Source organism: Triplophysa dalaica, chromosome 4 (genome assembly GCF_015846415.1).
Source record: "Triplophysa dalaica isolate WHDGS20190420 chromosome 4, ASM1584641v1, whole genome shotgun sequence".
Lineage (NCBI taxonomy): Eukaryota > Metazoa > Chordata > Actinopteri > Cypriniformes > Nemacheilidae > Triplophysa > Triplophysa dalaica.
The window spans coordinates 15,257,368-15,269,295 of NC_079545.1; the positions used below are offsets into that span (position 1 = coordinate 15,257,368).

At 38.6% G+C, this 11,928-nt stretch overlaps 2 protein-coding genes across 2 annotated transcripts; both read right to left on the minus strand.

Moving 5' to 3' along the window:
- Nucleotides 1-2,391: 2,391 nt before the first annotated feature.
- On the minus strand, nt 2,392-3,585 carry cldn26 (claudin 26). The gene has a single exon (XM_056746895.1). The coding sequence runs from the start codon at nt 3,052-3,054 to the stop codon at nt 2,392-2,394; it is 663 nt and encodes a 220-aa protein (XP_056602873.1). The 5' UTR covers nt 3,055-3,585.
- Nucleotides 3,586-4,394: 809 nt separating this feature from the next.
- lztr1 (leucine zipper like post translational regulator 1) lies at nt 4,395-11,650 on the minus strand. Its single transcript, XM_056747392.1, has 20 exons — nt 11,115-11,650; nt 10,962-11,024; nt 10,837-10,893; nt 10,672-10,751; nt 10,475-10,583; nt 10,307-10,387; nt 10,123-10,180; nt 9,861-10,000; nt 9,552-9,753; nt 9,343-9,453; nt 9,095-9,187; nt 8,875-8,970; nt 8,599-8,782; nt 8,324-8,493; nt 7,163-7,319; nt 6,957-7,083; nt 6,709-6,858; nt 6,432-6,537; nt 6,258-6,338; nt 4,395-5,246 (listed from the first exon to the last, which is right to left on the minus strand). Exons 1-20 carry the CDS (start codon nt 11,282-11,284, stop codon nt 5,130-5,132), a joined length of 2,352 nt encoding a protein of 783 aa, XP_056603370.1. The 5' UTR covers nt 11,285-11,650; the 3' UTR covers nt 4,395-5,129.
- Between the last annotated feature and the right edge of the window lie 278 nt (nt 11,651-11,928).

Sequence of the window (11,928 nt, forward strand, 5' to 3'; positions counted from 1 at the left end):
AGTGCTGCACACTCTATGCAAATCTTTGTAAAAAATGTCTAGATGTAATTGATCAGTATTAGTAATTACTGAAATTAACATGTTTAATAAATTAATAAATATTGACTGTTGTAAAACAAATGCAACCTTACTACAAATTAAGTTTTGCACCAAATAATATCAACACCTTGGTAGGGAAACAAAGTTTTTAAGACGTCTTTGGGACATTCTTCCAGAAACGTACATTATCTGTCCTTGAACTGGTCATTCATTAGTTTCTCAGATATCTTTTTCTTTATTAATAACACTTTTGAAAATCACAAATCCGGTCTTTGTCCATGTTCTCAGCCATATTGGACCTTAAGCTTTCTTGGTTTTGTTATGCTATATAATGTTATTAAGAAAAAACTAAATCAAAGTTGTTCTCATTTATATCATTTGATTAAAATTGAAAAAAAGGATGAAATAATACATTAATTCTACAAATAAACAATGTTTTACACTGTCACCGTGTTTTTGGTCAGTTCTGTCACGTTTACATTAAACTCAACATAACATGTGTCCAATGTGTGCCTTTGGTTTGACAAAGAGGAAATGACATCATTTGACTGAGGTGAAGCTGACCTGATCAAGGGTGATATCTGTCATTAAATCATGTGATTTTATGATAGTTTTTGAAAGGTTTCTTTATTTTCTATTTTTGAGGAGAACGAGCTAAAGTGTCAGACCCCGTCACGGTAAATATACGTTTCTGGTCAGAATGTCGCCTGTGGCCTACTACAATAAAACAACCTGTTTCTGTTAAATCTGGACCCATTTTTTCGTTTGATCAATCCAAACCATCCGTTGGTGAATTTATGCTTGGTTACAAATGCACTTGTAATTGTAAAAAAACAGCTAGCAGGTACAGTCAACATTTATTTCAGTACTGCCAACTATTCTGAAAATAATAAAGTCTCTACAAAACGCCAGGTGACGGGACATACGCCGCCAACTAGCATAGCGTATCGATGACGCCATCGCGTTGTAGCTGCGTCCTGTCTAGTGTGTCCAAGATCGATTCCTTAGGAACTTTTATACGTTACATGTGTTGTTGTTTCATGTTTCATGTTGTCTGTGCGTGCTTACTGTTTTTATATAGAGCCGGATAAACACAACAAAGTTATTTTCGTTCGCATATTTTCTGTTTCTGTTGTCAGAAAACAAACCGACTGTGACACAGTGACCCATTTAAACTAAAGTCTAGGATTTGTCTAATAAGTTGCTAGAGTTGTCATTATAGGTTCTATGAAAACCCATACAATTCTCATTAAAACCTCTAATTCTTTAAGACTTTCTAGAATTTGCTGTGAGAGCCCCTGGTAGGCCTAGTCAAACACGTATAAATGAAGCCCTCTGCTGGTCATGAAGAGAACTGACGTAAACAGAGATTAGAGATGAAAAGCTGAGTGCACTACTTAAAAACTACTTAAATCCCATCTTTTCTGTGAATACTTGACAGACATACTAGAAAAAGGAAAAACTAACCCTCTCACTTTCTCTCAACAGGTATTGGTCTAGCTTTTACTAAAACTAGTAACTTTGTATTATCACCTTTTGTATTATTGCTCCTGTATGACATATCGGTTATTGCCCCCTGAACTCTCTGTAGGTCACTTTGGATAAAAAAGTCTGCTGAATAACTAAATGTAAATGTTGTGAATTATGAATTGGCTTAGTTTTCTTCTTTGAATATTAATGGATTCTAACTGTGGCGGCGCCTTTCCTACTGCATAGAAGCATTGGAGATAGTAAATGCCCTGGAAAGAATCAATAGCTTTAGATGTTCAAGGAGACATCCATTTTTTTATTGGATTAGTGTGTTGCAGGATAGTTAAAGAAATATGTAGGAGTATGCACATCCAGTGCATCCCTATTCATCCAGTTTTTAAAGAGAATAAAAGTGACCACAAAAGTTTTATGAATTAGTATTTGTATTTTTTGTATTTAGTCACAAGTGTCATCGTTTACTGCAAAGAAACAATCTTTACAACAACTTTAACTGGTAACTAGGCGGTCTGAAAGCTTTAATTTGACTGTAATTCTGGCTTCCAAACCATTTATCCCATTACGTGTGTATTGGTGCAATGCATTACCAATGCAAATATATCATCCGCCATTCTTTACAAACTTTACACAGTTTTGTATTTTCTTCGTATGACATCTTACAAATCTCTGAAGTCTACAGAAGCAGTAAAAACTGAACCTTTGAATGTATTCTTCTGGCTCTTGAGAGGTTGATGAAATATAAATTCTGAAAAAAATCATATTCGAATAAAATCATTTGTTCATTTTTATATAACAATTTCACCATGTTTATGAATCATAAGCTGAGAAGTATGTATTCTTCTATTACAAGCCTGAAGATGGAATCTATATGATCTCAGTTTTTCTGTAATGTTGATTAATAGGCCGATGATCTTGGTTGCTGGCGAGGATTTGACTCTGCAGTTTTGCTTCGTGATCACCCATGCAGACGGCGACGAAGAGAAACGTCCCCCCGACAACTAGTAGAAGTCCAGAGAACCAGGCTGAAAACATGGCCTCTCCGTATTCCCACCGTGGCATCACATCTGGAAGGTTCTCATCCCAAAATTTCACCACCATTATGTACGCCATCAACGACACAGCAGCGAGAGTCGTAATCCCAGAGACCCATATCAACACTCCACCCAATATGAGAAGCTTTCTCTTCACCCTCTCTCGTCCAGCTCCGATCTCAACGCCCTCCAGTCCGAAAAACGCAGCGATCACGCCGAGCAACCCCGTCACGATGGAGATGCACATGAACACCCGTGATGCAAGAGTATCTGGTGGTAGAGCTAAAAAAGACTCGAAGGCTTTGCAATGCACCCCAACTTCCTCGGTGTAGATACACATGTGCCAAAGACCCTCGTACCAGTTCTCCAATTCATTCAGGTCCGAGTTCATCGTCTTCCATAGTGGCAGAAATGTCGTGACGAAGGTTGTTACCAAGCCCCCGAAAGACACAAAGAGCGATGCTCTTTGGACGAACTTTGGGGTGAGGAGCACCATCTTAATGCTTCAGACCTTTTGGGTCTCCCAACGTTTTCTTCTTCTGACCTGCTCTGGGTTGGCTCCTCCTTTTCTTTAATAAAACCTCACCTGTTCAGCCCGGATAATCCTCCAGCCCCTCACAACGGAGGGACTGTTTTTCCAACTGATGAATATCTTGACAAAGGACAATAACTGCTTTTTAAAGAGGAAACCTGATATGTGCAGTTATAAGTCTGTGCAGACCAAAGAAACCTGGGTGAAACAAAACTAAATTCAGAAAGACCGAAAAATGTGAACTTCAATGCACATGCACGTGTCTCTTCATTGTTCAATTGATCTGGTAACAGCTCAGAAGAGACTCTTTTGGATGCTGTTTCTTAGTGTCAGTTAGCAGGTGAATGAACAGTAGTTTGCTTTGAGAACACTGTGTACCACGTCGAGTCGGATATGAGACAGTAGCTACTTGTGAAGGAAATCGGACACCTTGCCTTACATGCCGGGCTGAGCCCATTCATACCTTATCATTTATCCTTGAGCACAGAATCTGGATTTCCGTACTTTTATGCATAATTCTTTTAAAGATTTTTTTATTAGAATAGAAAAAATGGTTATTTGGTGCTAAAACGGTTTCACTCTAAAATCTGGGTTGTTTAAACCCTTGTTTGGTTAAAATATGGATAAACCCAACTGTAGGGTTGTGACTGTATTGTATTTGAAGATTTAATTATAAACCTAATTGACAGTATTGTATTCAATGTAAGCACACAAAGCCTTACATTTATTGAGAACGGCTCACATTATTTTATTTACAGATTATTTTGTTTAAAATTTGTACAAATCAGTTGTGAATGCTCAATCCCAACGGGTGTGACTGGAAATTGAATTATTGTTATATATTATAGGCTACGTAATCTGTGCTTCCACACCCATGCGCATCAAAAGCATACGCATGCGCAGACAACCCCTGTAGCTTAGTAACATTTCCTTGAAAAGAACTAAAACTGGAATATAACCTGATCCGGAGCAGGTTATCTTCAAAGAGTGAGTTGCTATGGTTTCTTACATACCCAGAAAGTAACCTCTGTTTTTGGAACGGAAAGATGAGGTTATCAGCTAACCTACCCTTAAATTTACCCGGGTACGTCACATAACCCAGCTTTATTTTTCAGACTTGCCAAGTTAATACATCAATACAATTTACAGACGTAATCAACATATAACATAATACTGCTTATACAAACTTAAAAGCTGCAGTGAACAGCTTCTTGATATTTTTTCAAGTCTCTCTTCAAAAATAACAGAGCACAGACCCACCCACATTTACTCTTTTTAAACATAATATAAATTAAACAAGCCTGCAGATGTTGCACAGTTTATTAAGGCATCGTGCCCACAGGGCCAACAGATAACAAATGCTTCATCTTTATGGTTACACAAATCCTAATATTGACATGATATATTATTACCATCACACAACTGTGACATCACTCTGCGTAACAAAAGCAAACACAAAATCACTACAAGGTTAAGAAATAAATACTGCTACGTTCATAAAGTGCTGTATATCATATAAAACAGAATTCACAGAGTAAATATGATCCATCATTAACTTTGTAGTTCAGGAATATATGATCTGTAAGCCAAGACTTCAATGAGTAAATCTCACAAGGTCTTAGGTCAGGTGATTTTGTATCACAAACGATAAAAGGAATTATATTGGGATAAAAAAATGGGTAAGGCAAAATTCTATTGATATTGTGGTGAATAGTGCATGTTTTTGAAAGATTCACCCAAGTTATGTGGAACAATGAATTGCAATTAAAATCTTTAAAATAATGTCAAATTGAAGGGACTTATTGATTTGACGTGCACAGACGTTTGAAGGACAAATTCATATTTTTAGAAAGTCCAAACATCCAGCATGATTCCCACACAGACAGTTTTGTAAATAAAGTCCAGGGTAGTATGAAGCAGCACACAGAGAATGCAATTTCATCACAGAGGAGTGCAAAGCAACTTTGTTCGGACCGGAGGGGGTGGTGGACAGAAAAAGAAGGAATGGGACAGGACGGGACGGGAAAGGGCAGGAGTCACTATATATCAGAGCTCATCTCAGTGCACTGTTTGTCTGATATGTGGGATGCCAGTGAGTCAATGATGTCCAACAGCAGCGGCTGGCTGAGCGATCGCAGGTTGGGAAGCTTGGACACCTTTAGGGAAGGAAGGAGAACCAAAAATAAACGGTAAACAACACAGGCCATGCAAGAGAAAGCAACAAAATAAATATATAAATAAATAAATACACAACCAAAGGAAGCTAAATGAGTCAAATAGAACCAGAATTAGTTCTTTATGTGAAAGGCACTCACTGGCATTTCGAAATTATTGTCATTGGGCCTCATACACTAAGCATGCATGAAATCTGTGTACAAACGTCACAATTCACCAAAAACGTTCTTTCTAAAAGTTATTCTTATATACACAAAATGTACGGACAACTTAAACCACACTTTGGGTCGCATAAATCCATTATGAAGCTGATGTGGGTGCATCTTATGCAATTTACTATCCTCGATGCTCATTTAAAATACTCTGAATTCATGAACATAGGATAAGAACACAAACAGTATTGAGCCAAATATTTTCACAAGTTAAAATGTGCGTATAAATACAAATATTGTACACAATTACTAGCGAATGAGAGCCATTGTTTGATTTTTTTTAAATTTCTAAAATGAAAGAATGTGGCTACTGATGTAAACTTGAGCAGATTAATAACATCAGATCTAAATGCACTTTGGTCAAACATATCGTCTTAGGTCTGTTTCACACATACTGTGCTTGTGGAATTTGAGTGACGTGACTGCGTTACTGCATCTGTGTGACCGCAGCTGCAGGCACGCATAGAGAAATGTAAATTCTGGCTTGGCACCAAAATGATGTTACATTTTATGGCCATAAAGTATAAAGTGTGCATTTGAAACTAGCAAAAACTAGTTAAAAAGGATTAAATGCCACATGACGTGGCTCATGCACAGACAATATAGGGCTTTTGCAGCCGCTATATGTGTGAAACAGCCTTTACATAATAAAGGCTCATTGGCACAGTCTGTATTGTACATGTTAAAGACAAAATCTCACATCACACTGGTCATATTGATGACATAATGTTAGCGGGGCAGCCAGCACACGCTCAGAGCTGTGGTCAATAGCACACCCACCTTGGTGAACTGATGGACGATTATGTGCAGGCAGTGTTTTTTCATATCCAGAGCTTGAGTCTTATCAGCGGCCTCCATTATCTAAGAGCGAAGAAAGGACCATGTACTGCTGTTCTTTATCATTACAGGATTTAAATGTGGGTAAAAACATCACATATACACACACACACACACCTGCAAGACATTCTCTACGGTAACATTCATCTCCAGGTTCTGCTTGCAGTAGGCCTGGAGTCTGTTGTTAGAGAAACCGTAGTAATAAGGTGCAGCGAAAAGATATCTGTGCTGTGGTTCAGGAATACAGATATAACAATAACATCATCACTGGCAGGTAGATTGTGAATCCCATTTTCAGTTTTTCTGTGATCAATACTTAATGCTTTAATAGGAACAACAGATTGCATAAATTACAAATTGAGGCTAAAGAATTAAGAAGAGTGTTAAAGGATACAGCGAGTCTTCTGGAGGCATGTTGACGTCCCCGTAATAGATGTAGCGCAGCATCGATTCAAATGCCTGCGTGCTGGGAACCATCTCTCCGATTGAAATATTCACCTGCCCGTCCTCTGGCATGAAGGAGCGGAACATGGCCTCAAAATAACTGTGAATAAAGAAATTATTGAACAATCTATGGTAACCTGGTAAGTACATTTTTGACAGGGTGATGTTACAACGATGCTAAACAGACGGCTGCAATACCTGGAGCGAGCAGCCAGTATGGCCTTGTGTGCAGGGCGCGGATGACCGTCAAGCAAAAGGATGATGTCACAGAACTCATGCCCCGCCCCCTCTAGACAGGCCTTCATGTCTTGCACAAGAGACGTGCCTGAAACGAAAGGGGACACACTATACCAAAGTGTGTAGGTCAGAAGACTGTTCTGAAAGGGGAGATAATGTGCCTGTACCTATATCCACCGGCTGATCAGAATAAACTCGGAGTGGAGGCTGCTGTTTACGTCTCACTATCTCCACAATCAACGGAGTGGACAGATGTTCAAACTCTTTAGTCATGATTACCTGGTTAAAGTGACTCTCTTTTACAACGAAGTTCAGACAGTGCTCCTGTTGAACAGAAAAAGAGATTTAGAATACAATTTGTTTTGACTATCTCATTCAATTAAATGAGCGATTATATAGCGATTTTACAATGTTGCATGGTTTCAAACCAGCTTTACATGAAGAAAACAAAATTAAAAGATAAACACAAATAATGGTAGAATACAGTTCAGCACATGTTATAAAAAGATTAATATCATTCTAATAAAGCAATGTTAATGGAATTAACCCTGAGCTAATCTAATATCAGTATTCGGTGAGCAAGCCAACTCGGCCCAGTAGCGAGGAACCAAAACTTCAATGATGAATAAATGGAGAAAAAACCTTGGGAGTAACCAGTCTCTGGTCTCCTCCGACGTGTTACAGCTTCACTAACTAACTTTGATTTAAAGTTACTGAGTAAATGTTATTGATTAGCGAGGAGTGAGGATTAGTTGTGATTTATGACTTTTATTTTTGTTTAAAGTTGTTTAAAGCCACATCCACACGAAGCCAGTGCTTTCCCTATCCAATCTTTTTTTTTTTTCACAGTGTCGTCTGAAAAAATATTTACGTACACACGAAACCACTAAAACCGACTCAAAACAATGTAGTATACATGTCAGATCAGTAAGTACACTCAAAAACGCAAGGATGGCATTTTCAGATTTCTCCGCTCTCGGAGCTGGTTTAAAAAACAAGCGGTTTCAGGCTCCCAAAACGCGGGATCGGACGAAATGCAGATACGATGCAAAATCTTAACGTATTCAGCAAAACGCATCTCCGTGTGGATACCCTCTAAGAGGCCGTTTACACAAAACCATTTTCAACAAAAAACTGAAAACTGTTCATTTACACAAACTTTAATAAAAAACGGGTCTCAAGGTGCAAGTTTTTGAAAATGACGCATGATCTTTTCAATGTAAACTTTGAAGGTGCATGTGTATTACGCATTCAGTCTGTAGGCATGTGCGTACCGACAAACTCAAGTTACTTATGAGTAATGGATGTAGTGCCCCATGTGCCTTTACCTTGAGCTGGTCTAGCTGAAGTTTGTCTGCATTTTCACACACACTCAAGACGTTCTGCAAGTCAACCGATGCTTCAATGTACTGAACACAGAGCTGCTCCAACCTGGACAATTTAAAGCTCAGAGCAAGTTTATAAACGTCCATGATCAACAGCACATCCTGGACATGACCTGCAGAGAGTCAAGACAAATACTCAAACATTAGATATGCATTTTTAAATCAATGATGCTCACTGCATCGATGATAAAGATGTAAAGAATTTTACTGCAATGCACCTCTGCGTGGATACTGTATTTTGTCTGTGTACAGGAACTGCATCAAAACCTCAAACGGCTGAGCGTCTGCCTCCCTGATTGCCACTTCTAATAACAGAGGTCCTGTGGAGGAACTTTTGCTCCCAGAGCTCTCCTTTTGACAGCCGGACTCCTCACTCTCTTCACTTCCTTCCTGTTTACTCCTCTACAAAAACCATTTCAAACATTTTTTTAAATTACAAACAAAAACTTGGATTGCATGTTTGAGATTGCTTATATTCATTATTTAAAAAAAACCTGTTTCTGTCGATCTCTCGCCTGTAGTATCTTCTTTCGGAGCCACTTGCAGCGAGCTGTTACTATGGCAATATGACCGAGAACCTTTTCTTCTCGCTGTGAACAAAAACAGCAGTTATGGACAGCAAGATGATTATTTAATCTAGATGCCTCAATTTTTTTCATATAATAAATACAAAATAAATTGTATATATTTAAATTGTGACAAGAAAAAACAAACCTCCCCCAAGATGAACTCGACATCACAGAACTGACGATTTTCCCACAGCTTCCCATAGTCTTCATGAAGTGTGCACTTTGGATAGCAAGAAAACTAGAGCAAAAAATTAGAAAACATACTCATTTAGATTTGAATGTTTTTTTGTGCTAGAATTCTTGGCAACATTACATCATTTCTTATAGTTTAAGGTCCCTAAAGAGGGCAAAGCTTAAAAGAGCATGAAGAGGATGTATTCTTGAAGATCTCACCTGAAATCGGTACATTTCTCCACTGCGAACATTATTGTCCACCGTTCCTCCGAAGATGTACATGGCATCATGGATTACAGCTGCGGCGTGGAACAGCCTCCCACTGGGCATCTGAAAGAAATTGGCATAAAAAATAACAAACGTGCCACAAACTCATTGAAAGAATTATTGTAAACTATTTTCTGTATTACAATTCTTTCTATCTGTACCTCACTGTCCGTGCTGGGCTGAATGACCTCCCAGGTCTGTGAGTCCACATCATAGCAGTGCAGTTCATTTGGCAGCGTGTTGTCAGCCGCCCCTCCGAACACATACAGGTGACGGTCAAACGCCACCATTGTGTGTCCATAGCGTCTCTGAGGGGGTGGAGGGGATCCACGCAACAAGTGCTCAGTTGGAATACGGGTCCACCTGTGGTAAAAAAAAACAAGTTATAACTGACCACAAATATTCCCTTTTACTAACATACACATAGATATTACATATAGCATGTCATGTGTCAAAATCTTCAAACTTACATGTGTCCTTTGAATTCAAACTGGAAGAGGTTGTTAGTGATCTTGGCTCCACTCTGGCCGGAGAAGACAAACATCTTATCCTGACATACAGCTACAGGGAAGTTACAGCAGGAGGGAGGAATTTCACCACTTTGTTCGATCTAAACGACACAAAGAAATCAACACAATATAACATGACATAAAAACTTAAACGCATATGATTTTAAAAAAGATATTCCTGGACAATAAAAAGACAACAGGTTAATGAAGGCGCATCAATCACCTCTTCCCAGCACGCCTGATCACGCTCCTGAAGACTTATGGTCCACATATCATTAAGCCTGTTAAAAATTATTAGTTATGCATGTTAACGTCTAAGAAAAATCCCAACATTCTGCTTTGCAATACATTTGTTTGAGACTGCTGTGAAATGCTGTGCATTCTACAGTGAAGGAAAAGATATTTACCTGGCATTTCCATCATATCCAGCAAAGATCCAGAGTTTGTCATTATAGACTGTGGCTCCGTGGGCAGATCTGGCAACCAAGCTAGAACAAAAAGCACAAACATCTCTCAGACATACTTATACAACGACAATAACAATACTATATTGTTGATGAAAAACTATAATTTACCGTCCCTCCACCTTCCATTCCGTCCACTGTCCGGTGGCAAACTTGTACTCAAACAGATCATTTTTATTTTTCAAGTTAGAGTTTGAATAGATGTCTCCAGTGTAACCACCTAAAATTGAACCGACAAAACCTTATGTGGATAGGAACAAAGCAACCAGCATTTTAAAAACACTTGAAAGGCGGCTGAAAAAACCTACCAAAAACAAACATGCTGCTTCCATACACAACAGCTGAGTGGTGATATCTCGGTGCTGGTGGGGTGCCAGTAGTAAATGCCCTATTCAAATACATTAATGACTGTAAGAGGCAATAGCAAACCTTAAAAAACAGACACCTCAGAGTGATTGATAGACAACACCCACCGACACCATGAACAGTCCTTCACATCAAAGCGCAGCAGATCATTAAGCATGTTCTTCCTGAAAGAAGTCAAAACACATCTTAGTCTTTAGACAAACATCCAAACAACGAAATACAAAATACTCACCCATTGTCTCCTCCAAAGACATATATGGCATCCCTGTATGCCACAACAGTGTGCTTACTACGCCTGCAAGAGACACAACACAATAAACATTGAGATTCACTTAAACTAAAACCAAGCCAATGATGGAGATCAAGTACTTTTAATTGTCAGTACCTAGCACCCACAAACTCATCACATGGTGGCAGTCTCCTCCAGCGATGTACAGTCTCGAAAGGACCAAAGTTGAGTGTCAGATACTCAACACTGTCCGAGCAGCTGTGGTCAAAATCAACGCTGGGAGCAACTTTAGATTTGCAAGACATGGCTCCAGGAAACCATGACATTCAAGTTACACCTGAAAAGGCTTCGTCCAGCCAAAGAACCAAGACGGAACTAAAGCATAGGACGATACAAATCTAATTTATTTGCAGTCTGCCTGACTGTTTTATGTGTATCGTGCTAGTCATGTTTTTAAACGTAGATATTTGCTTCCATTCAATCTCGCTAGCTAGCTAGCTACAAGTGTTTATAAGAATTTGCCACGTTTTGAATGCAAACATTTAACCTCAACATTAATAATATCAAAATATTTGCGCTATAAAACAAACACGGAAAAGAATAGTGTAATCACGTAACGTTAGGCCTATAAATATATGAGATTGAAGCATTGACTGAATGTCTTCCAGCCTGTGTTTATCCGCACATCAAGGGAGGAGACGGGACTTCTTGACATGCGCACACGGACCCTTTCATTGGTTGACGTCATCAAACACGCGTAACGAAAAACAATAATACGTTTATCTCTAAAATCTGAAAGCTAGGTATATTGTAAATAACTACGAGTCTGTTTTGGGCGTATTGTGAATGTCTTTTTTTGCGAGCTTCTTACTTCCTCTTTGTAGCTTCTATTATTAATGCCTATTTTTTATTTTGTGTGGTTATTCACACTTTTACACTTTAGGTTGTTTCTTGTTCAATTAAAAAATAT

What these genes read in the sequence shown, in the direction of transcription:
- cldn26 (XM_056746895.1), bottom strand. Translation starts at nt 3,054, where the DNA reads ATGGTGCTCCTCACCCCAAAGTTCGTCCAAAGAGCATCGCTCTTTGTG.
- lztr1 (XM_056747392.1), bottom strand. Translation starts at nt 11,284, where the DNA reads ATGTCATGGTTTCCTGGAGCCATGTCTTGCAAATCTAAAGTTGCTCCC. An exon ending in ATGCCTCCAGAAGACTCGCT is followed by an intron (nt 6,538 to 6,708) that starts GTATCCTTTAAC and finishes ACCACAGCACAG; the next exon opens with ATATCTTTTCGCTGCACCTT. An exon ending in CCGTAGAGAATGTCTTGCAG is followed by an intron (nt 6,339 to 6,431) that starts GTGTGTGTGTGT and finishes CTTCGCTCTTAG; the next exon opens with ATAATGGAGGCCGCTGATAA.